This window comes from Gigantopelta aegis, chromosome 8 (genome assembly GCF_016097555.1).
Source record: "Gigantopelta aegis isolate Gae_Host chromosome 8, Gae_host_genome, whole genome shotgun sequence".
NCBI classification, from domain to species: Eukaryota; Metazoa; Mollusca; class Gastropoda; order Neomphalida; family Peltospiridae; genus Gigantopelta; species Gigantopelta aegis.
Genome location: NC_054706.1, coordinates 8,482,675 through 8,507,857, shown reverse-complemented (window position 1 = coordinate 8,507,857; position 25,183 = coordinate 8,482,675). Strand labels below are relative to the sequence as shown.

Below are 25,183 nucleotides of genomic sequence, written 5' to 3'. Positions count from 1 at the left end.
AACCACAAGTGAGTTTATTGACTTAGGTCCCTGGTTTTAGTAACCACAAGTGAGTTTATTGACTTAGGTCCCTGGTTTTAATAACCACAAGCCATCAACAAATGCACAAATAACAGTATGCTTGGATGTAAGCTGGAAAATTAAATGAAGAAAACCAACATATTCTTATAGTTAACAGTCGGTCATACTCATCACATCGGATCCATCATTTTGGTGTATTGTTACTTGATTGGATAAAAGTCAGGAATACTCACTGCATCCTTCGTCTTGGCGTACTGTTACTTGATTGGATACAATTCAGGAATACTCACCGCATTCATCGTCTTGGCGTACTGTTACTTGATTGGATACAAGTCAGGAATACTCACCGCATCCATCGTCTTGGCGTACTGTTACTTGATTGGATACAATTCAGGAATACTCACCGCATCCATCGTCTTGGCGTACTGTTACTTGATTGGATACAAGTCAGGAATACTCGCCGCATCCATCGTCTTAGCTTACTGTTACTTGATTGGATACAAGTCAGGAATACTCACCGCATCCATCGTCTTGGCGTACAGTTACTTGATTGGATACAAGTCAGGAATACTTACCGCATCCATCGTCTTGGCGTACCGTTGCTTGATTGGATACAAGTCAGGAATACTCACTGCATCCATCGTCTTAGCGTACCGTTGCTTGATTGGATACAATTCAGGAATACTCACTGCATCCATCGTCTTAGCGTACCGTTGCTTGATTGGATACAATTCAGGAATACTCACCGCATCCATCGTCTTAGCGTACCGTTGCTTGATTGGATACAATTCAGGAATACTTACCGCATCCATTGTCTTAGCGTACTGTTCTTCTACTACTTGTAACTCTCTTGCGTTCTGTTTCTCACTGGCCTCCATCGTTTCGTCCACGCTTCGCACTTCATTCATTACTTTCATCTTCTCCACCTCGTTCACACTGGCTCTCTCTTTTAAAACGGATAATTCTCTGAAACATTTGAGGATATTAATTATTATGCTTTCTGATATATTGATTTAAAAAAACAAAACAACAACACCTCAGCACATTTTAAACTAGTGTCCAACAGTGAATAAATTGAGGATATTAATTATGCTTTCTGACATAGATTTAAAACAACAACACCTCAGCACATTTTAAACTGTAGTTAGTGTCTAACAGAGAATTATTTGAACACTTGATCAAGAGTACAAGAGTAAAAACCTGGTGTCTCCTACCAAGTACCATAAAGGAATCTAATTCATGTGGGTTTTTGCACAGACAAAAAATACAAACACATACTATGGTCTTTAAGGCAACACACAAGCAGGACAGAATGTGTCTCAGCCTTAGGAGAAGTACTTGGAATAGACACATGTTCCAGCCAGTCCATGTACCAGTCTCCACTAAACATTTGTAGTCCATTATTTCAGTTTTACTTAAGTAATAATTAAAGGAAAACTGTTTTGGAAATAAATATATTCTATTTTTATGCGCAGTTTATATAAACATTTGTTTTCCAGACAATGTTTTGCAATGCATCAAAATACTGAGCTGAAATTTTGTGGATAGTTTTATCATGTTCTGTTACATAACCTGAGCTTGACATTCAAGGCAATTTACCCAGTTTTCACAGAGTTATGGCCCTTGAACTCGGGACATTTTTTTAAGTGCAATGCCTGAAGATATCGAGTTGAAATTTTGTATATAGCTTATCATATACTGTTAACTTCCATGATGATTTCCCCATTTTTCATAGTGTTATGGTCCTTGAATTCATGAGATATGAACATTTGTTGGACTCGGTAAGGGACATATATTGCCTTAGCAGTACTCTCAGAATGCTTCTTTATATCTTGATCAATTTTCATATCTCCTAAGTTTAAGGGCCATAATTCTGTGAGAAAAAAAACCCCTGGGTAAATCGTCCAGGCTGGATGTGTTACTGTTTGCGGTGGTCGGCCTGCTGTTTGACGGTGGACATCTTCATGCGGTGCTGGCTGATGAGTCGCGGCGTTTTCTCCTGCGTGAACGACAGCTGCTGCTCCAAATCCTTGATCTTGGCCTGGATAGCGGACACAATCACCTGCTGCTCTTGCTGCTTCTCGTGAATACCAGAGATACCTTTCTTCACCTCACTACAAGGATAAACTGCTATTTAAAAACTCTCTTTTTCATTAATACTTAACCTGACCGGCTATTACTCATTGTATTTCCCTTCATTTCAATGTTGTTGTTTTTTAAAATACATGTTAAAAGTTTGTTCACTTCACTCAAATAATTTAAAAAACCCTAAAAAAACCCAAAACATCCCAACCTTTGATTGTTTTCTCTTTCAACAATACCTTTTTTTTTTAATGACACCACTAGAGCATTGATTTATTAATAATTGGCCATTGGATGTCAAACATTTGGTAATTTTGACATTTTTATATGGACCATCTAACACAGGATAGCACATCTCACGGCCTTGGATATACTCGTTGTGGTGCATTGGCTGGATTCAACAATACTTATCCTGACTTCTTAGTTACTGCATTTCCCTCTATTCCAATGGACTTTTCTTTTTATATTGATGTTAATAATCACTTCACTTCACTCAAATAATAATTTTAAAAACCCAACCCAACTTTTGATTGTTTTTCTCTTTTCATCAATTATTGTATTTTCAGACATTCCAATGGACTGATGTTTGTTTTTTTTTTTTTTTTTTTTTATACACATATGCCTCACACCTCACTCAAATATTTTAAGAAAAAACCATTATATGGTTTAATTTTCATTAACTTGAATAACCAGACTAAATTAAGCCAACCTCTCACTGCAACATCCAGTCAAATGTATATTTTGTTAGGCAGAATATCTCTGTCTTTGTCCATCTCTTTTGTGTTCTCTCTATTTCACTACAATTTTAAAAAGGACTCTGCTTTTATAAAGTCTATCCTTCTATAAACTATTTGGTGTTGCTCATATTTACACCTGTGGATGTTACATCTATATCTCACCTTCGTTGAAGTGAGACAAAAATGAAAAAAAATAATTCATAATTTAAAAAAATAAATAATTTATATCAATAATTAGCCTGACCTTCAACTCATTGCAATTTCTAGTCAAATATACATTTTTTAAAACTAAAAATGCTACAAAGACTGATTAAAATATTCGGTTAATTTTCAAGTTCTCTACATCTGGTTCTAGCACCAGGGACGACCCGTCTTTCGTACAACATGTACTAGCACCAGGGACGACCCGTCTTTCCTACATGTACTAGCACCAGGGATGACCCGTCTTTCCTACAACATGAACTAGCACCAGGGATGACCCGTCTTTCCTACAACATGTACTAGCACCAGGGACGACCCGTCTTTCCTACAACATTTACTAGCACCAGGGATGACCCGTCTTTCCTACAACATGAACTAGCACCAGGGACGACCCGTCTTTCCTACAACATGTACTAGCACCAGGGACCACCCGTCTTTCCTACAATATGAACTAGCACCAGGGACAACCCGTCTTTCCTACAACATGTACTAGCACCAGGGACGACCCGTCTTTCCTACAACATGAACTAGCACCAGGGACGACCCGTCTTTCCTACAACATGTACTAGCACCAGGGATGACCCGTCTTTCCTACAACATGAACTAGCACCAGGGACGACCCATCTTTCCTACAACATGTACTAGCACCAGGGACGACCCGTCTTTCCTACAACATGAACTAGCACCAGGGACGACCCGTCTTTCCTACAACATGTACTAGCACCAGGGACGACCCGTCTGTCCTACATCTGATTCTAACACCAGGGACGACCCGTCTGTCCTACATCTGATTCTAACACCAGGGACGACCCGTCTGTCCTACATCTGATTCTAACACCAGGGACGACCCATCTTTCCCACATCTGATTCTAGCACCAGGGACGACCCATCTGTCCTACATCTGATTCTAACACCAGGGACGACCCGTCTGTCCTACATCTGTTTCTAACACCAGGGACGACCCGTCTGTCCTACATCTGTTTTAAAACCAGGAACGACCCATCTTTCCTACATCTGATTTTAGCACCAGGGACGACTCGTCTTTCCTACAACATGTACTAGCACCAGGGACGACTCGTCTTTCCTACAACATGTACTAGTACCAGCGACGACCAGTCTTTCCTACAACATGTACTAATACCAGGGACGACCCGTCTTTCCTACAATATGTACTAACACCAGGGACGACTCGTCTTTCCTACAACATGAACTAGCACCAGGGACGACTCGTCTTTCCTACAACATGAACTAGCACCAGGGACGACTCGTCTTTCCTACAACATGAACTAGCACCAGGGACGACTCGTCTTTCCTACATCTGATTCTAGCACCAGGGACAACCCGTCTTTCCTATATCTGATTCTAGCACCAGGGACGACCCGTCTTTCCTACAACATGTACTAACACCAGGGACGACCCGTCTTTCCTACAACATGTACTAGCACCAGGGACGACTCGTCTTTCCTACAACATGTACTAGCACCAGGGACGACTCGTCTTTCCTACAACATGTACTAGCACCAGGGACGACTCGTCTTTCCTACAACATGTACTAGCACCAGGGACAACTCGTCTTTCCTATAACATGTACTAACACCAGGGACGACCCGTCTTTCCTACAACATGTACTAGCACCAGGGACGACTCGTCTTTCCTACAACATGTACTAGCACCAGGGACGACCCGTCTTTCCTACAACATGTACTAGCACCAGGGACGACTCGTCTTTCCTATAACATGTACTAGCACCAGGGACGACCCGTCTTTCCTACAACATGTACTAGCACCTGGGACGACTCATCTTTCCTACAACATGTACTAGCACCAGGGACGACCCGTCTTTCCTAAAGAGACCCAACTGTAGCTCTCACTTCTCCTTGTTGATGTCGTCCTGCACGGCCTGCAGCAGCTTTAACCCTTTCTCAGCGCACGCCTCCGTCTGCTGCATCTTCTCACGCTGTGAACACAGGTGACTCAGGTGTTGCTGCTTGTCGACGAGCGCGGTGCGCAGGCTGGACACGGTGTACTCCATCCGCTCCAGCTCCTGTCGGAGTCGCTCGGGGGACTGCACAATCTTCTGAGACAGCTTCTCGTTCTCCTTCTCCGCAGTGAGGATGTCCACCTTTATCTGGTCCTGTCAGAGGTGGGTGTAATAGTCATTCAAGGGCTAAAACAGGTTTCTTGTGTTGATCAACACCATTAGATAAAGCATGGGCTAGCTCTGAAAATTTCGCAAAATTATCTATTAAACTTCAAAAATGAAATTATTTCACCAAATGTTTTTGAATTTCGCAATTGGTGAGTGCCAGAGCTAGCCCTGAGAGCATATTGATAAATTAATAATTGGCTTTTGGATGTCAAACACTGGATAAAGTCTGACACACAGTCTTCAGTTAAAGTTAGTTTTGTTTAGCGATTACACTAGAGCACATACATCGGCTACTGGATGTCAAACACTGGATAAAGTCTGACACACAAACTTCAGTTAAAGTTAGTTTTGTTTAGCGATTACACTAGAGCACATACATCGGCTACTGGATGTCAAACACTGGATAAAGTCTGACACACAAACTTCAGTTAAAGTTAGTTTTGTTTAGCGATTACACTAGAGCACATACATCGGCTACTGGATGTCAAACATTGGATAAAGTCTGACACAGTCTTCAGTTAAAGTTAGTTTTGTTTAGCGACTACACTAGAGCACATACATCGGCTACTGGATGTCAAACATTGGATAAAGTCTGACACACAGTCTTCAGTTAAAGTTAGTTTTGTTTAGCGACTACACTAGAGCACATAAATCTGCTACTGGAGGTCAAACCGTTGATAATACTGACAGTTTTCAGAGGAAATCCACTATATTTCTTCTTGAGCACGAAGGGATCGCTAATATGTACTTTCCCACAGATAGGACAGCATATACCATGGAAAACCACAATAAAAAAGTTTAGTTTGTTTTGTTTAATGACACCACTAGAGCACATTGATTTATTAATCATTGGCTATTGAATGTCAAACATTTGAAAATTTAGACATATAGTTTTAGAGAGGAAACCCGCTACGTTTTTTACATTAGTAGCAAAGGATCTATTATATGCACCATCCCAAAGACAGAGTGGCACATACCACTGCCTTTATACTTGGTCGAGGCACACTGGCTGGAACAAGAAATAGACCAATGGGCCTACCATAAAAATTGATCCTAGACTGCCCAATGATCATGAAAAGTGCTCTACCACTGAGCTACGTCTGCTCCCCCCCCCCCCTTCCCGAAAAAAGCCAATAAGTCTGCTGCTTAGGTTCTGTTTTAAGACTCAACCACCTCAGATGAGTGGTCTGCCAAATGAGCTAGACCCTGCCCCTCAAATTAAATGAACTGACCCTTGTTCCTCAGGTACAAATGTACTTGATGCTAGGCACTACAAACACCAGGATCACTAAAGACACATTAATTAATTATTTTGTGAGAAATCTATTTATGTGAAAAAATGTTTTCATTATTTCAGTTTAATTTTTTTTAAATAACATTTTAGGTGAGAAACTATTGAACTATAATAATGAAACTTCCTTGAAACTGGTGTGTTTTTTTCTCTATTTTTGTAATCATTTCCTGCATGTATTTTGAATTTTAATGAGACTGGTGTTAAGTTCTGAGTTAACAAACCTTGAGAGCAGTCTTCTCTGCAAGCTTCTCCTTAATCTCGTTAATTCGTTTCTGAAATGCACTCTGAATCTTGTGATATTCTGATGTCTTCTTAGTGAGGGTTTCTATCTCTTCCTGCAGCTATTAAAAAACAAACAATAAAATTAAACACCAATTATAAACTTTTTCTTCTTGAAAGAACACCAATTATTACGTTTTTATCAATCAAACTCTATGTGTTAGGTTGGTCCTTTATACAAAATGTTTTTGTATTATTTCAACACTGACTGGTTGCTTGCCATAGATTTAGAACATAATATGTGATTGTACTGAGTTCAAATAAGAATATAAGCATTCAAAGTTAGTGCTGATCATATAATTTCCAGTTTAGCCCAAATCAATTCAGGTCGCAGCTGTGGAAACTGCCTTTGGTGCAGTTGTCACGTTTGAGCACTGTGGTGGCTTATGTCACCTGATAATGGGTAACATTTGGTCCCTTGATTTTGCCCAAAACACTACCAACACACTACCAGAAACAATTGTTTATATCAAACCCAGAGGCCATTAGGATGTCCTGAAATCACTCGTCCTTTAACTGGCAATACCCCCCCCCCCCCAAAAAAAAAGATTCTATATTTCATAAGATGAAGTAATTTCAAGTAATGTTGTGGATTTCCCACAGACAGAAAAACACATACCACAGCCTTTGACCAGTTGCCGTGTACCGGTTACAAGAAGAAAAAACTCAATCAGATGAATGGATGCACCAAGGTGGTTCGATCCAGCGATGCAAGCACTTCAAGCAAGCACTCAGCTGATTGAGCTAAATTCATAAGATGAAGTAATTTCAAGTAATGTTGTGGATTTCCCGCAGACAGAAAAACACATACCACAGCCTTTGACCAGTTGCCGTGCACCGGTTACAAGAAGAAAAAACCCAATCAGGTGAATGGATGCACCAAGGTGGTTCGATCCAGCGATGCAAGCACTTCAAGCAAGCACTCAGCTGACTGAGCTAAATCCTGCCCGACAATTCTGAGGGCAACCAATCCTACAACATGGCTCAGGTGAGCACACAGCAACTCAACTACATCCCCCTCCCTGCCCCAACAAGCAATGAGAAGCATATTCCCTTACTTTCTGGACGTCAGGTTCTTCCTGAGCTCGTTTAGCTTTTATTGTGTTAATTCTCTGCTGTAACTCGTCATTCGCTTTCACCAGATAGTCATGCTGTTCTCGAAAATGTTCCTGCAAAGAAAAACAAACAATGAAGTAAAACATGCATTTTGAGTAAAGCTAAAGCAATAATCTCCACTACCGAAACCCAACACATTTTTGTATCGCCTATGTACAAAGGTCATAACTCTAAAAAAATGGGTAAACCACCATGAAAGTCAAATCTGATCTGTAACAATACATAAAGCTATAAACCAAATTTCAGCGCAATATCTTGAGGCATTGCCAAACAAGTCCAATAAACAAATGGCATTAACTGTAAAAAATGGGTAAACTGTTATGAGATTCAATGTTGATCTGCAACAATTCAAACTGTCTTCTCAATATCTTGAGGCACTGCTAAAAAAACCAGTCAGGAAAACTGTATGTGGGGCAGACAGACAGACAGAAGGGGAAGGGGACTAATAATAAATGCTCAGATATCAAAGGGCAAATACTGAATGGGTATTACAAAACGCATACATGCAAACACTAGAAGAAGACAGCACAGGATTCATGGAGTAAGACACAAAGTAAAACTATGTCAGCCATAGCTTCACTCAGTGAAACAGTTACACCACACGATTTACTCCGTGAAAGTTATACAATACATTTTACTCTGTGAAAGTTATACAATACATTTTACTCAGTGAAAGTTATACAACACATTTTTACTCAGTGAAAGTTATACAATACATTTTACTCAGTGAAAGTTATACAATACATTTTACTCAGTGAAAGTTATACAATACATTTTACTCAGTGAAAGTTATACAATACATTTTACTCAGTGAAAGTTATACAATACATTTTACTCAGTGAAAGTTACAAATGTTTCACTAAGCAGGGCTTCTAGAATTTTTTTAATAAAATTCTCTAGCCATGGGATCAGTGATTTAAAAAATTTACTAGCCACGATTAAAAATTCACTAGCCCCTACTTTACTTTAAGTTAATAGTTTTACTAAATAATATCAGTAATAATCAAATATGTCACCTAAAGGAGATATTAGATAGAGCTTAAATACACTAGCATTGGGGTGGGGTGGACATTCATATTTACAAAATAGACTTAACTGCAACATTTAACCAAAAATATTCACTAGCTGTTGTGCATGGCAACAGTTGTTATTTACTAGCCCAACACTGAATATCACTAGCCATGGGAGTGGGGCTACCATAATCTAGAAACCCTACACAAAGTAATACACAGTTACACATGATTCTCTCAGTGAACAGTTACTCAATAGTTTTCACCCTGTGAAATTATACAACATGATTTACTTAGTGAAGTTATACAATCCAATTTACTCAGTTAAACAATACAATTTACTCATAGAGAATAATACATGAGTGGCCCTTAAATATAATTTATCACACAAGGTGTTTTAAAATGTATCTAACGAGCGAAAGCGAGTTTGATATGTTTTTAAACAACCAGTTGTGAGATAAATGGTATCTAACGGACATGAATGTATTATTCTATTTCTTACATATCCTCAAAAACCATGTTTTAACATCTTTTTTGACTAAACATTATTTACAGCTGTTGCACTTGTAGCTGACTTATGCGTCACAGACACATGAATGTCAGGTTAACTATATGTCACAGTCTAATCGATTTCCATGGTGTAGTTTTTCATTGGTTGTATGGCACTGGTGACCTGGTCATCACCTAGGAGCAGCCAGTCATATGTCTTGAAATTGTTAACACATGTACATGTTAACCATGTGTAACCAAAAATAACGCATGGTGTTCTCACCAACGGGTGTGTAAGAAAGTGAGTTATACAGTGATTCACTCAGTCAAACAGTTATACATGATTTACTCAGTGAAACAGTTATACCACATGAATCACTCAGTGAAACACAGTTATTCCACATGAATCACTCAGTGAAACAGTTATTCCACATGAATCACTCAGTGAAACAGTTATTATACCACATGATTCACTCAGTGAAACACAGTTATACCACATGATTCACTCAGTGAAACAGTTATTCCACATGATTCACTCAGTGAAACACAGTTATACCACATGATTCACTCAGTGAAACAGAGTTATTCCACATGATTCGTCCAGTATTGATAGAAGTCTTACATTCTCACTCTTCAGCTGCTCATAAACTTCCATTCGGCTGATCTTAAACTGGTAGAAGTTAATTGCTGCACTCATCGTTCTGATCAACCTTTTTGTGGCTGAAAAAATAATTAAACAAGCATTATGAGAGTACTGCTAAAGCAATGTCCCCTACTTGGCCTCAACAATGCTTGTATCTCCTAAGTACAAGGGCCATAACTGTCAAAACTGGGTAAATTGCCATGAAAGTCAAACTTGATCTGTAACAGCATATGATAAAGCTTTACACAAACTTTCAGCTCAATATCTCAAGGCCTTCTGAAACAAAAAAGTCTGGAAAACTAATTATCATAAAGCTAAAGCAATACATGTCCCCTACCGAGCCCCAACAATGTTTTGTATCTCCCAAGTTCAAGGGCCATAACTCTGTCAATAATGGGTAAATCACCACGAAAGTTAAACTTGATCTGTAGCACTATATGATACAGCTAAAAAAAAAATTGTAACTCAATATCTCAAAGCATTCCAAAAGAAAAACATCCGTAAAACTATATGTGGGACAGATAGATGGACGGAGAGACAGACAGACGGAGATGAAACCTATAGTCCCCTCCAGTTGGACCAGCAGGGAACTAATAACAGAGTTCTTTCTAAGATAGAAAAACAGCAGTCAAGCTCTACAGTGGTGAGAGACCTCGCTATAAAGTAACTACTCACATGAGTGATTAATTGCTCTCCTAATTTAGATTATGGGGAGTCATTTAAGATATTACCATACTGAGCATTGATATTTAATCCTTTGATAGTACTCTTTTATTATGTTGAGAGGGGGCTAAAAATGTCTCTCTTTGAACTAGTCTCAGGGAAATGATGGGAAGCCAGAGTGCTAGCTCTGTATAGTGTTGTTTTGCTATACAGTGCCGAATTGCAATAAAAAGTACTCTACATGGCTCTCCTTAAATGACGAGGTCTAATGTAATGGTAATTATTTAAACATAAATTTAAAAAAAAGTAATAACATTTAAAAGCTTCGAGAATAAGAAAAAGAGGGGGAAATATTGGTCAGGCTTTACAGTCATAGTATATCTTACGATATTTGTGTATGCATACATTTTGTTTTTTCTCACATATATATTGTAATTATAAACCTATGTGAATGCACGATCAAATAAAAATGACAACAAACAACAACATTTCACTGTAAATTGGCAAACTTACTTGGCTCAATAACATCTCTTAGATCAAAGTCATTATGTCCACACCCACGCATAACTCGCTGTCTGAAAGAACAAAACACAAAAGTAGAACTCGCTCAGAGTATAATATGGTTCTGGAATAACATGCTTGATTGAGAACATAATAAAATTCAGGTCTCATCTTCTAATGCTTAGCACTAGTCTATCAATTAATGCCAACTCAACCGTAGTTTGAAACATGTGTCTTGTCGCCATTACATGTTATGATAGAAGTTAACATCATAAAACTGTAGATTAGATGCATCTGTCTCGTTTTTACCCACTCAGATAATGTGGATGCAACAATCTTGTTGGTAAGTGTATGCCATGCAGAAATAAAATATACTGTAAATCATAAAATGTTAGCGAAATCCAAATATGTGACGTAATACCAAATAAAACAATTAGGACTTATAGTCATCTCAAAAGTAACACCGATATCTCGATTTTGTTGAAGTGAGACAAAAACAAAGGAATTTTTAGTTTTTCATGTGAAAGACGTATGGTCAAGGACATCCCTGGCTCTCATTGTGTTTACTTACAATACCACTGTGAAAGACAGAAGGTCAAGGACATTCCTGGCCCTGATTGTGTTTACTTACAATACCACTGTGAAAAACACACGGTCAAGGACATCCCTGGCCCTGATTGTGTTTACTTACAATACCACTGTGAAAGACACAAGGTCAAGGACATCCCTGGCCCTCATTGTGTTTACTTACAATACCAATGTTAAAGACATATGGTCAAGGACATCCCTGGCCCTCATTTTGTTTATTTACAATACCACTGTGAAAGACAGAAGGTCAAGGACATTCCTGGCCCTGATTGTGTTTACTTATAATACCAATGTTAAAGACATAAGGTCAAGAACATCCCTGGCCCTCATTTTGTTTATTTACAATACCACTGTGAAAGACAGAAGGTCAAGGACATTCCTGGCCCTGATTGTGTTTACTTATAATACCAATGTTAAAGACATAAGGTCAAGGACATCCCTGGCCCTCATTTTGTTTATTTACAATACCACTGTGAAAGACAGAAGGTCAAGGACATTCCTGGCCCTGATTGTGTTTACTTACAATACCAATGTTAAAGACATATGGTCAAGGACATCCCTGGCCCTCATTTTGTTTATTTACAATACCACTGTGAAAGACAGAAGGTCAAGGACATTCCTGGCCCTGATTGTGTTTACTTACAATACCAATGTTAAAGACATAAGGTCAAGGACATCCCTGGCCCTCATTGTGTTTACTTACAATACCAATGTTAAAGACATAAGGTCAAGGACATCCCTGGCCCTGATTGTGTTTACTTACAATACCACTGTGAAAGACAGAAGGTCAAGGACATTCCTGGCCCTGATTGTGTTTACTTACAATACCACTGTGAAAAACACACGGTCAAGGACATCCCTGGCCCTGATTGTGTTTACTTACAATACCACTGTGAAAGACACAAGGTCAAGGACATCCCTAGCCCTCATTGTGTTTACTTACAATACCACTGTGAAAAACACACGGTCAAGGACATCCCTGGCCCTGATTGTGTTTACTTACAATACCACTGTGAAAGACATAAGGTCAAGGACATCCCTGGCCCTCATTGTGTTTACTTACAATACCATTGTGAAAGACATAAGGTCAAGGACATCCTTGGCCCTCATTGTGTTTACTTACAATACCACTGTGAAAGACACACAGTCAAGGACATCCTTGGCCCTCATTGTGTTTACTTACAATACCACTGTCAGACATAAGGTCAAGGACATCCCTGGCCCTCATTGTGTTTACTTACAATACCACTGTGAAAGACATACGGTCAAGGACATCCCTGGCCCTCATTGTGTTTACTTACAATACCATTGTGAAAGACACACGGTCAATGACATCCCTGGCCCTCATTGTGTTTACTTACAATACCAATGTTAAAGACATATGGTCAAGGACATCCCTGGCCCTCATTGTGTTTACTTACAATACCACTGTGAAAGACACAAGGTCAAGGACATCCCTGGCCCTCATTGTGTTTACTTACAATACCACTGTGAAAGACACACGGTCAAGGACATCCCTGGCCCTCATTGTGTTTACTTACAATACCATTGTGAAAGACACACGGTCAAGGACATCCCTGGCCCTCATTGTGTTTACTTACAATACCACTGTGAAAGACACACGGTCAAGGACATCCCTGGCCCTCATTGTGTTTACTTACAATACCACTGTGAAAGACACACGGTCAAGGACATCCCTGGCCCTCATTGTGTTTACTTACAATACCATTGTGAGACACACGGTCAAGGACATCCCTGGCCCTCATTGTGTTTACTTACAATACCATTGTGAAAGACATAAGTGAAGCAGATTCTTCGTGCAGCTCCGGATGTTCAAATTGATGAGAAGAAAGCAACTGTTGCTGTATGGAGAATAAATAAACCGACAGTCACACTTGTTAAATATATCCACAATTTATGACTACATACTTATAAGTATATCTAAGACAAACTTTCATTTTAAAAATAAAGAAATTTGAAACTTATCATCCTTTTGTTTTTGTGTTCACGATCATAAATACACAAACCCAGGAAAACTTTTCAAACTTAACTATTTGATGTTAACATTCTTCATTCAGTTCTTCATTCAGCGTGGTTTCTTTTAAACAATGTAATATAGTTTATAAAAAAAAGAAGAAAAAAAAGAGAAAGATTTTACACAACAAATATGTATATATTTGGAGATCTTATTTATTATGATTTTGTTTTTTAAACTATAAAGGGTTTATCTAGAAGGTGAAAGATTTAATTCAGCAGACTTCATGAAAATGTGTTATTGACTGATGTACAGATACCTGTTGAAACTGTTCTGGAGGAATGTTGGCCAGATTCATCAGCAAGTCTAAATATATTAGACGCCAACGTTCAGGCTGCAAGAAAATAAATATTATTTATTATAAATATTTATTAAAATAATTACAGAAGGCCACAATAATTCATTTGCTAATATTCATATATACTCTTACTCTTGTCTTTGAGGTTAAGTAATAAAAACTCAAGTAATAATGCCAGCTTAACCTACTCAATATTATGTGCACGTTATACATATACAATATACATGTACCATAAGATGAAGGAAAACCCCAATGAAACTAGTATCCGGTATGTATCAACAATATACAACTAAGTCATTTTATTCAAAGTTTGTTTGTTTGTTTTGTTTAATGACACCACTAGAGCACATCAGCTATTGGATGTCAAACATTTGATATTTCTGACACGTACCGTAGTCATCAGAGGAAACCTGCTAGTTTTCTTCATGCAGCAAAGGGATATTTTATATACATCTTCCCAGACAGGAAAACACATACCACGGCTCTTGACTAGTTGTGGTGCACTGTTTTGACCGAGAAAATCAGCTAAATGGATCCACCGAGATGGTACAACCCAGCGACGCAAGCACCTCAAGTGAGCACTCAACCGACTGAGCTAAATACCCCCACCCCCCCCCTCCGCATTTTATTCAAAGCTGCATTCTTCATATCTCATCTTATATGTAAGAAATGAAAAATACAAACAGAAGTACAGTTATAAGCACAAGGTGTAGGGGTTTTGTAAGTGCAGCTCACGTACACTAAGAATGATGGCTCTATGGTTCATTTGCCAAGTACTGGTAGACTGACACTTAATGTGCATGCTTCTTTACTAATGTACCTATACTGGTATATAAATATTTGTATTTTTGGCAGTATTTATAACTGTCACTTTGTTGCTACCTTGTTAATAATATACCACTAAAGAAACAAAGTTAACATTTTGTTTTGACTCATTACAAAAAAACAACAAAAAAAACCCCCACCAAAACCCAACATTATAAAATAAATATGACAAACTTACATTTGGTTTTCTTATGTCATTTTCTGTCACACCAAGGTCCCAGCTTCGGCAGAAAGTTAGGATTTCATCAATTTTACGAATTGGAAATTGGTACGACATCGTTAGAGATGCACCTAAATATAATTGAAAGTTTTGGATAGTGGTGTCTATATTTCTTCTTTTAAGATTGATACTGATCAATCACAACTGCACATTGTACTAGCAATGCTATGCAATGCATTATGGTGAAAACTGAAAAGTGTCATTTGTATAGTGAGCCTGCCAATCACATGAGCCCTACTAATTATGTGTACTCAATAAAACACCACAATTACAAAAAAAAATCATTTTAAAGACTTTCTGTACTATTGTTATCAATTTATTTAATTTTTATCACAAATCTTGCATTTTGTTGTGAAACAAGTCATTTTAAAAAGTGCCGACCTTAAAAAGTTAAAATTACTTATCACCATTAAAATATTATATTTCTGAATATGTTAACCTATTTTTCATTTGCACATTAATTTTTTAATTCCACTTTCCCTTCTCTCCTTTATATCGATTCTCATTTCTTCCTGATCTGGCAATTCCTCCTATATTTGAACTTCTTTCAGTCCACCTCCATATCTCGGTCCTTGTCTCTCCAACCGTAACAGGTGCTTGTCTCTTGTGGCTATCAGTGCCATTAACTTTAGGACATCATTAACATTTATGTAACAGCAAGGTTATGCAAAAAGTAAACTGGCACTTTTGTGCCACTGGATAAAAATTACTGCTATTGCTAAAGCTCCTCAATAATGCAAAATGTATCCACATGGTGTACATTACAGTGTTCGAAATAAGCACTTATCTGTTTGTCCTGACGAGTGAAAATTTATTTGGAAAAGCAAAATTTGGCTTGGTGGTTGTCCAGTGGACATGTAAAAAATTTTAGTGCAGTTTTATTTTTAGCAATCACAAACATCATCCTGATACTTGAATAAAATAAACTATTTATTTGGACAAGTGAAAGTATTAGTGGACAAGTAGATTTCTAGATATATTTGTCCAGTGGACTAGTAAAACATTCTCCATATTTCTATTACCAGTATTTAATTTTGTTTTTTACATGTCTACATAAAAAAAATGACCTTTCCGTCATGGATATTTCTGGTAAAAGTCATTCTTTAAATAATTGCCATAAACAGACTCAAAATTGCCATTGGTACGCCATTTCACCCACAGCAATTTTCTTTTTAATTGCTGTGGGCAAAAAAATTCTTAATTTCGAGGTCTGCTGCTGTTACAGTTTGTTTTTGTTGGGTACCAGATGTTTCGTCCCAAAATCAGTTAGCCCCCAGTAAGACCGGTTCAGCCAGTCAGTTTGCCCCCAACTATTTGTCAGTCCCCCACCCCACCCAATAAAGATGATTTTAGCAGAGGTTGTTTTGCTTTGTTTTCTTTGTTTTTGTTCTTGCTCTGCACATTTCTTTGAAAGGTATTAAGGTGGAATAGGGGAAGGGGGAATAGGGGAAGGGGGAACATGGGTTTGTGTTTGCTGGCAGATAGGCAAACATATACTTTGTGGGCCCAGCCTCTGATTAAAATCAGGATGAGGATTTTGTTTGTTTGGTAGGTATTAACATGCTTATATTCCGAGAGTTCTAACATGCTAACTGGGGGCACAGCCTCTGATTAAAATCAGGGGTTGTTCCCATAATAAATTGAGGATTGATGGTAATACTGTACTATTATGATGTCGGCTAACACTAAACAGGGAACATTTTGGTTTCAAAATCTTGATTAGCAATATTTTTAGTCAACTGAAATTTGATTAGCGATTACTGTTTAATGTTTTAAAATTAGTGTGTAGATAGTGAACAAAATGTTCCCTGCTGGAGAATGCTTTGAACCAGACAATGTGGCCTCTTTTTCCATGTGTATGTGTATCCTAAGTGGTATTCATTGTCCTTTGTATGATAAGGGATTAACGAATGAGCAGATTGTTCTATAATTAGTAATTAAGCATCAAGACTATACTAACCTATAATGCACATAGTGAATACAGTTATTAATACATGTAATAAAACACTTTCCTTTCTTTGATAGTGGCCTCTTCTTGTTTGTGTAAGTGGTATTCACTATCCCTATCTCGTGTAAATATACAGTGCTGTCCGGTGTATCGGTGCACCTAAGAATTCAAAAACCATTTTGTATGTGAACACTGTGAAATACTTAATAAAATGTGTCTCTCGCCAATGAAGCAGTGCATAATCTGAAATAAACTACAAATTGTTTTATGTCTGTAGTAAATAATCATTTTAAAATTGTCCATAAATGTAGACACCCCCTTGTATCCAAAACGATTTGCATGTCCAGTGATTCGGCGCAATAGATGTGGATCGGTGACCCCTCTATTTATAAACCGCCCATGACCTCACTTTGTAGCCCATAAATGCTACATTATTGTCCCAGAATTATTTTAGTACTTTTTTGTTTTGTCTTGTTAAAAAATATTACTATTTAAATGAAAGATTACTCATGACCCATCTCGTGATCAGTTTCGGAATCGTTTTCTTGAGTGGCACAGTACTGCAGATGCATACATGTTAATTATCATGCATGGCTAAGATGCCTACATGGATTTTTTTTCTCGGGTAGATTGTGCACACACGTGGATCTTATTTCGCTTTTATTATTATTATTTTTTATTATTATTATTATTTTTTATTATTATTATTATTTTTTATTTTTTTATTTTTTTATAACAATGTGACAATCGTGATCTGGAATGACTGTCAATTAAGGTGTAAAACTTTTGTTTTGTTTGCATTTGTCTGTGTTTTCCATTTCAGTTTAAATAAAAATAACCGGAAAAAGGAATTACTATAATTTTTAAAATGCGGGAACAGTGTTTTTAGACTGGTTTTAACATACTTAATATCAATAAGGCTGACCTACTTCGCGTTTATATACACGAAAGCAGATGAATGATTTATTTTGAAATTATAATATAATTCTTGATAATTCTAAAAAAAATAATTGTACCCTTAACAATAAATATGTTGATACTTGATTAAACATTGAAAATTAAATTGAACTTAATTCGTTAAAAACACTGACAACATGACGTCCTAAGCATACTTGAGCAAAATACCAAGTGCGCCGAATGGTATCAGGTCGTTTCGCCCTTATTCCCGATCGCCCCGTGTCGTTTCACCCTCTTTACAGGGTCATTTTGCCCACATGTTTATGTAGGGAATACCTACATGTCGACTGTGAATGATGAATAAATTTGTTTACATGACTCCAGTTGCAAATCAGATATAGGTTATCAATTTGTAACCCTTTATCAACCATAAACACCATTTATATTTTAAAGAACCCCTCCCGTCACACCATCCCAGTTCCTACGGACCTTTCACCCCTCTTGTAGAATATTCCATAAAAAGTCAAAATGGCAGCCGGCACAAAATTACATGCTTTTTGCCCTATGTGATCTCAGCGAAGTTGATACAGTCGATGACATGGTTATCATCTAGTATGTGGAATCCGTGTCATTGTAATTGTGTTTTCAACATTTTTGTCTGGACAAAATGTGGGTAAAATCTAATGAAAAATAAAGGTAGGAGCAATTTATTGTAGTTGTCAACATTTTGTTGCGTACTTTACGTTTAAGTCTACAACCTTGTTGCCTGTTTGGTGACTATTACGACAAAATTATGAGTAAAATTATTTTTTATATACCTAATTTTGTATACTAGTACCACCCCCAATACAATAGGGGCGAAACGACTAATAATGGAGGATGAAACAACTCATTCTAAGGGCGAAATGACTCGAGGCGAACGCGAATAAGGGTGAAACGACTCGGGGTCGAATAGGAATAAGGGTGAAACGACCCGGATTCGCGCCGAATCACCGGATGCGCCAATATACCAGACACGGTTGTACTTTCAATATTCATGAATACACATTTTGATTAGCCTAAATCAGAGGGATTTTGACTCATAGCACCTCTCGCGACATATGTTTTGGGGGCGAACTGACTGGGGCGAACATGCTTGGGAGCGAAACGTTTGGCATTCGTTTTTGTTTACATCGTAATATGTAGCCCGAGTACTCTGACTGTAAGAGAGCTAGACGGACATTTGGACATGCTCTCGTGTCCCAACACGAAAATAGTAGTATAAGTGGTATAACCTTGTAGTTTTGGCACAAAAACATGCTGATAATGACAGTAGATATATACTATAATATATGTTGTAATATATGTCTTCTAGCAAGTCTAATATGTATGATAACTTCGCCTAACGATGAAAATAAGTCCTGGCGAACTCGCCCGGGGCGACTTCACCAGGGCTAGATCGACACGGGGCGAGATCGACATACTTCTTGTATGTAACTATCGCTAACCCTAACTTAAGTGACGTAAGTTGGCCTAACCCTAACCTTAAACTAATTCTAACAAATATTTCTTTAAAATCGTTATGGGGAAAATAAGGAACTCATGCAGATGGTTTTGTCGTGTTCACACGTGAGTGTGACTTCCGAACGTTCCAGCATGCATGCTAATACTATCACTGACCCTAATCCTGAATGCTGGAAGGTTCGGAAGTCTTGCCAGTGTCGAAATTCCAGGCATTCAAAAGTTCCATATTAAACTTTTACGACACGGATTAATAATGTTCAAAATACTGCCTTAGTTACAGGGGTTTGCAAACTACGGATACCTGTTAAGTTACACGCTTTTGATACACAAGTTTGCTGCTAAAAGTAAAACTACTCACCAAGAACAAAATTGAAAAGCCTTTTAAATCTTGCGCGCAGAAATTACCGGAAGTTATTTTTAGATTGTCTCCCTTACCTCAATTTACAACAACTTATTTTACTGTGAATTTATCATGTTGTCAGCGATTAACAGCATTTTGAAAACCGGAAAGAGCGAATCACTGTTCGGAGAGAATATTGGTATCTGTGAAACTTCAACAGATGGATCGTTTTTTATTCATTATTTTTTATCCGCCAGTGTGAAGGAGAAACGTCCAGTTTGTTTCGTTGCATTGACTCAGTCTTTTAAGCATTATAACAATGTGTCGCAAAAGCTTGGAGTTGGCTTGCAAACAGCCAGAGACGCCGGTTATCTGGACTTCGTAGAAGGAATGAAACACCTCAGCGATGCTATTTGTGAACAGACCCAGACATCGATAGAAGGAGACAACCAGGAACATACAGACTCTGAACATTTTTCTCTTTTGATGAAATCTCAAACACTGCAACCGCTGCTCATTTTTCTCAGAAACAAAATAAATAAAAATTTTGAAAATCAAAAGTGCCTTCCAGTGGTGATCATTGACAACATCGGGTTTCTGCTGAACATTGGTGTTAGTGCCAAAGATGTCGTAACATTCATGCACTACCTGAACAATTGTTTGTTTAAAACTGGGGAGGAATCTGGACTCTTGGTTACTCTGATAACAAATACAGAAAATGACGAACAGTCCGACATTGTTTGGAAGTCCATGTGTCACAGCTGTTCTCTAACGCTGCATGTCGCTGGACTTGAAAGTGGATATTGTAAAGATGTTCATGGCGAGGCATGTTGCACCTTAATTGTTCATTCAACTTGGCCCCCCCCCCCCCAAAAAAAAAGAAGAAAAGAAAAAAAAAAGAGATAGTTTTTTAAGTTTTATTTTAACGACACCACTAGAGCGCATTGAGTAATTAATCATCAGCTATTGATAATTGGAAAATGTTACATCTTTAGCGTAAAATATCCAAAACGTTAAGAACCTATTTTGGTTAGTTAGATTTACATGTAGTTAGGGTTAGGGTTACTTTTTAGGTTAGAGTGAGCTGCGTTCCCTCTTTATACATGTATCAATGTAATGGGGGGTGGGGGTGGACGTAGCTCAGTTGTAAAGTGCTTGCTTGATGCACAGTCTGTCTGGGATCGATCCCCGTCGGTGGGCTCATTGGGCTATTTCTCGCTCCAGCCAGTGCACCACGACTGGTATATATCAAAGGATGTGGTATGTGGTATCCTGTCTGTGGGATAGTGCATATAAAAGATCCTATGCTGCTAATCGAAAAGAGTAGCCTATGAAGTAGCGACAGCAGGTTTCCTCTCAATATCTGTGTGGTCCTTAACCATATGTCTCACGCCATATAACCGTAAATAAAATGTGTTGAGTGCATCGTTAAATAAAACATTTCCTTCTTGTTTCCAATGTAATAAGGGGTAACGGGTGGAAATCTTTCCCATACTTATAATAGGAGGGATGGAAATCTTTATAATTTGACTAAATAAATAAAATTGCTTCTTCTTTTTCTCTTCTTTTTTTTCAAATTTTATAAGTATTGAAACTTATATGGAAAATGACGACATAACCAAGCTAGGTTGTTGGCCCTTATTAATATATTTCCTCGTAATCACTGATCCACGACTGCTTTTCAAAGGCTATGATATGCACTCTCCTATGCATTACATTGTTATTTGTTTTTATTATTTTAATATTAATATTTTTAATGTTGTTAAACATGTAAATCTGTTTTCATTTCAGATATCAGTCGTATGGAGGGATGGTCACTACAGCTACCGGAAGATGTCTTCACAGAAGTTCCAATTTAAATTGACTGAAAAAAATATTGACATTTTTGCAGTGGGAATGTCTTCAGCTGTTCTATGATATTAGTATTTAAAACAAATAATAAAAACAATTAAAACCTTTGTGTGTTTATGTTGTACAAAATTTCATGAAAAGCAAAAAGTAAAACAAAAGTATTTACAAATGCAATCTAATTAAAATTAGCTCCACTATTACATGTGGATCTAACAGCAGCCTGTTGGAGTTCATGTCCAGTTGACCTTTCATTCAACCAATCAAAACCGTACTTGCAAAATCATGCCAGTGATTTGAAAATAATTTGAAAACATTCAGGATTATGCTGAGGGTATACAAAATGATACGAGTGAATTATGATATATGCCGGAAACTAATTGCAATATAATATTTTCTATAAAATTTGTTTCAAGAAGACGAACCCCCCCCCCCCCCCCCCCCCCCAACCGTGATGGTATAGCCATAAAATCTGTTTATAGTAATATACAATCCAGAGTTTATTACTGCACTTTTCCCCCTGTTTTTTTTCAATGTTGAAATAGACCAACAAGTTGGCCTATTGCATAAAATTAGTAATAGTCTTGCCCGATATTTTTAGAATTTGTATGCTCCCAAATAATGCTATATAAGGCACTGTAATTGGTCAATATTTAAATTGTTATTTATAGATGAAATGTCACCTGGACATGGGAGTCCACGCAATGCTGTTAGATCTTCTGGTAGACCCAGTAGAGCCAATTTTAATCAGATTGTTACAAGTGCATCACTTGCAAAAACTGATATTACATGTAAAGTTTGTTTTATTTAACAACACTAGAGTAGATTGATTATTTTTGACATAATATAGTCTTGAAGGAAACTCGCTACATTTTTCCATAAGTTATGAGGAATTTTTATATACACAATCCCACAGACAGGATAGCACATACCACATCCATTGATATACCAGTCTCAGTCTGGGTGCACTGGCTGGAACGTGAAATAGCACAATGTCCCAACTGACAAGGATCTATCTCGGACAGACTGCATCCACTGAGTTATGTCCTGCCTCAGACTTTATGTTACAAGTCAATGTGATCAGACTAATTTTGTGGATTCCACACATGCACTTGTAACGTTGTCGACTTGGCATGAAGGAGATTATTATTTTTACCCTTGAAAACCTTTTTATTTATGCCTCAGCCTGGTTGATAAATAGTTTTCTCTCCACTGCCCCCTTAAGATTTTGTTTCTATTTTCATTGTTAACAATATGCTATCCAATCCAGTGACCCATGGAGGGCAGTAGTATGTGCTGTCCTGTCTGGGAAAGCGCTAAATAAAATATCTTTTGCTGCTAATGGAAAAAACAGAGATTTTTTTTTCTTCTGGTTACTATGAGTCAAACTTACCAAATGTTTGACATCCAATAGTCGATAATATATCAGTGCGCTATAATGGTGTCATTAAACAAAACAAAACTTTAAACGTTCACAATCTCTGATTATTTACACTGACTACTACTATGTTGGAATGGGAAATTTAAATTAATAAATCAACAGAAGTAAACCTATCTTTCTTACCCCGGTCAGATACACTATCTTTTAAAAGGTGGAGGCATGGTGGTAGTGCAGAATATACTGAAATATTGGTTTTATTATGCTATATGTGTACAACTGAAGGGGACTATAGGTTTCGTCTCCATCCTTTGATCCGTCTGTCTGTCCCACATGTAGGTTTTCAGATGTGTTTTCACAATGCCTTAATGTATTGAACTGAAATATTTTGTATAGCTTTATCGCGTGCTGTTGCAGATCAAGTCTGACTTTCATTACGATTTACCCATTTTATACGCCCATCTATGGGTCGTATTATGGTATGGCGTCTGTTCTGTTAATTTTTTCTTGTCTGGACCATATCTTGCATACACGTGTATATAGGACCATCAAACCTCAAATATAGGAATGATTTGGGATGGCGGTGTGTCACGTACTATTTCTAGGTCACTGTGACCTACTTTTCATGGTCTACTGCACATAACAGCAAATCCTTGTCCGGATCATATCTTGCATACAGGACCATCACTCCTCACATGTAGGAACATCGTGGGATGGCGGTGTCGTGTTCTATTACTAGGTCACAGTGACCTACTTTTCACTGTCTACTGCACATAACAGTAAATCCGTGTCCGGACCATATATTGCATACAGATGCATACAGGACCATTACCATCAAACCTCACATGTAGGAACAACTTTGGATGGTGGTGTGTCATACTAATACCAGGCCACTGTGACTTACTTTTCATGGTCTACTGCACATAACAGTAAAGCCTTGTCCAGACCATATCTTGCATACCGATGCATACAGGACCATGCAACCTCACATGTAAGAACAACTTGGGATGGCGGTGTGTCGCGTACTATTACTAGGTCACTGTGATCTACTTTTCACGGTCTACTGCACATAACAGTAAATCCTTGTTCAGATCATATCTTGCATACAGATGCATACAGGACCATCAAAACACATGTAGGAACAACTTGGGATGGTGGTTGGTCCAAAACAAACTGTTCATCCATTCCATTATAAAAATTTCACGTAATTTCAATTAAATCATACCTGTAACATATTCATTAATATAGATATGGTTTTCCATCAAACTCCTAATGGGCATATCATGTACCTCATCGTTACTCTTGTTCACAGAGTTATAGCCCTTGGACTTGGGGAAATATGAAAATTTGTTTTCTAGACCTTGTTTTTTCTCAATGCCTGAAGATATTATGATAAAGTATTTTATATAGCTTTATTATGTACTATTACAAGTCAAGATTGGCCTTCATGGTGATTTACCCATTTTTCACAGTTAAGGACCTTGAACTCAGGAGATAAGAACATATATTTGGCACGGTAGGGGACATGTTTAGCAGTAATCTTCAAATGCTTGTTACTTAGGAGATAACCATATTGAGTTTTTAGATTTGCGGGTGTTATTGTCTATTTGAACCCGCAAATGTCATTTTTTACCGAAGGCTTTACTGCAAATATAAAAACTCAATATGGTTATGTCCGTTGTAAACTGGATTGTATATATGGTATTTCTTGAAAAAATATACCTGGCTACAATCTAACTGTAGACACTTGAATCGTCAACTTTCCGGGTATTATTGTCTATTTGATCCCGAAAAAAGAATGTAATTAACCAATCACAATACTGAACACACTCGCCATCAGTTTACACTATTAAATATAAAGAATGGAAAATGTTAGTATTTTTGGCATATTTAAAAAGTGGTCAACACCAGGCCCAAAAATTCAACTTAGCAGCTCAAACTGGATTTTGCCTTCAAAATGTTTGTACATATAAAAACAAATCCTATGTCACGGGGATCCTATAATACCCGTAAATGAATAAAACACGATTATCCAAATATCTCTCCTAACTGTATATCTATTAGATCTCTCTGTATCGGGCAGGCTACTACCCGAGTGGCCTGGCTCTAGGAGTAATC

The 25,183-nt window shown here is 37.7% G+C and overlaps 2 protein-coding genes across 3 annotated transcripts in view; one reads left to right on the top strand and one right to left on the bottom strand.

Moving 5' to 3' along the window:
* The window catches only part of LOC121378543 (kinetochore protein Nuf2-like), a 98,231-nt gene extending 78,338 nt beyond the window's left edge, over positions 1-19,893 (bottom strand). The window contains exons 1-11 of one of the 2 annotated variants that reach the window (XM_041506762.1): positions 19,858-19,893; positions 15,110-15,222; positions 14,068-14,142; positions 13,553-13,635; positions 11,198-11,259; positions 10,001-10,098; positions 7,822-7,932; positions 6,706-6,825; positions 4,913-5,175; positions 1,944-2,135; positions 825-987 (exon numbers count right to left, since the gene is read on the bottom strand). In XM_041506762.1, the coding sequence (XP_041362696.1) occupies positions 825-987; positions 1,944-2,135; positions 4,913-5,175; positions 6,706-6,825; positions 7,822-7,932; positions 10,001-10,098; positions 11,198-11,259; positions 13,553-13,635; positions 14,068-14,142; positions 15,110-15,208 (1,266 nt within the window). In that variant the 5' untranslated portion in view covers positions 15,209-15,222; positions 19,858-19,893. Of the gene's footprint in view, positions 1-824; positions 988-1,943; positions 2,136-4,912; positions 5,176-6,705; positions 6,826-7,821; positions 7,933-10,000; positions 10,099-11,197; positions 11,260-12,836; positions 13,523-13,552; positions 13,636-14,067; positions 14,143-15,109; positions 15,223-19,857 lie in introns of those variants that run through there. The other variant, XM_041506763.1, reaches the window with a different exon arrangement.
* Positions 19,894-19,918: 25 nt separating this feature from the next.
* LOC121378544 (elongator complex protein 6-like) lies at positions 19,919-21,797 on the top strand. The gene is made up of 2 exons (XM_041506764.1): positions 19,919-20,664; positions 21,631-21,797. The coding sequence occupies exons 1-2, from the start codon at positions 19,972-19,974 to the stop codon at positions 21,754-21,756; spliced, it is 819 nt and encodes a 272-aa protein (XP_041362698.1). The 5' UTR covers positions 19,919-19,971; the 3' UTR covers positions 21,757-21,797.
* Positions 21,798-25,183: the final 3,386 nt, after the last annotated feature.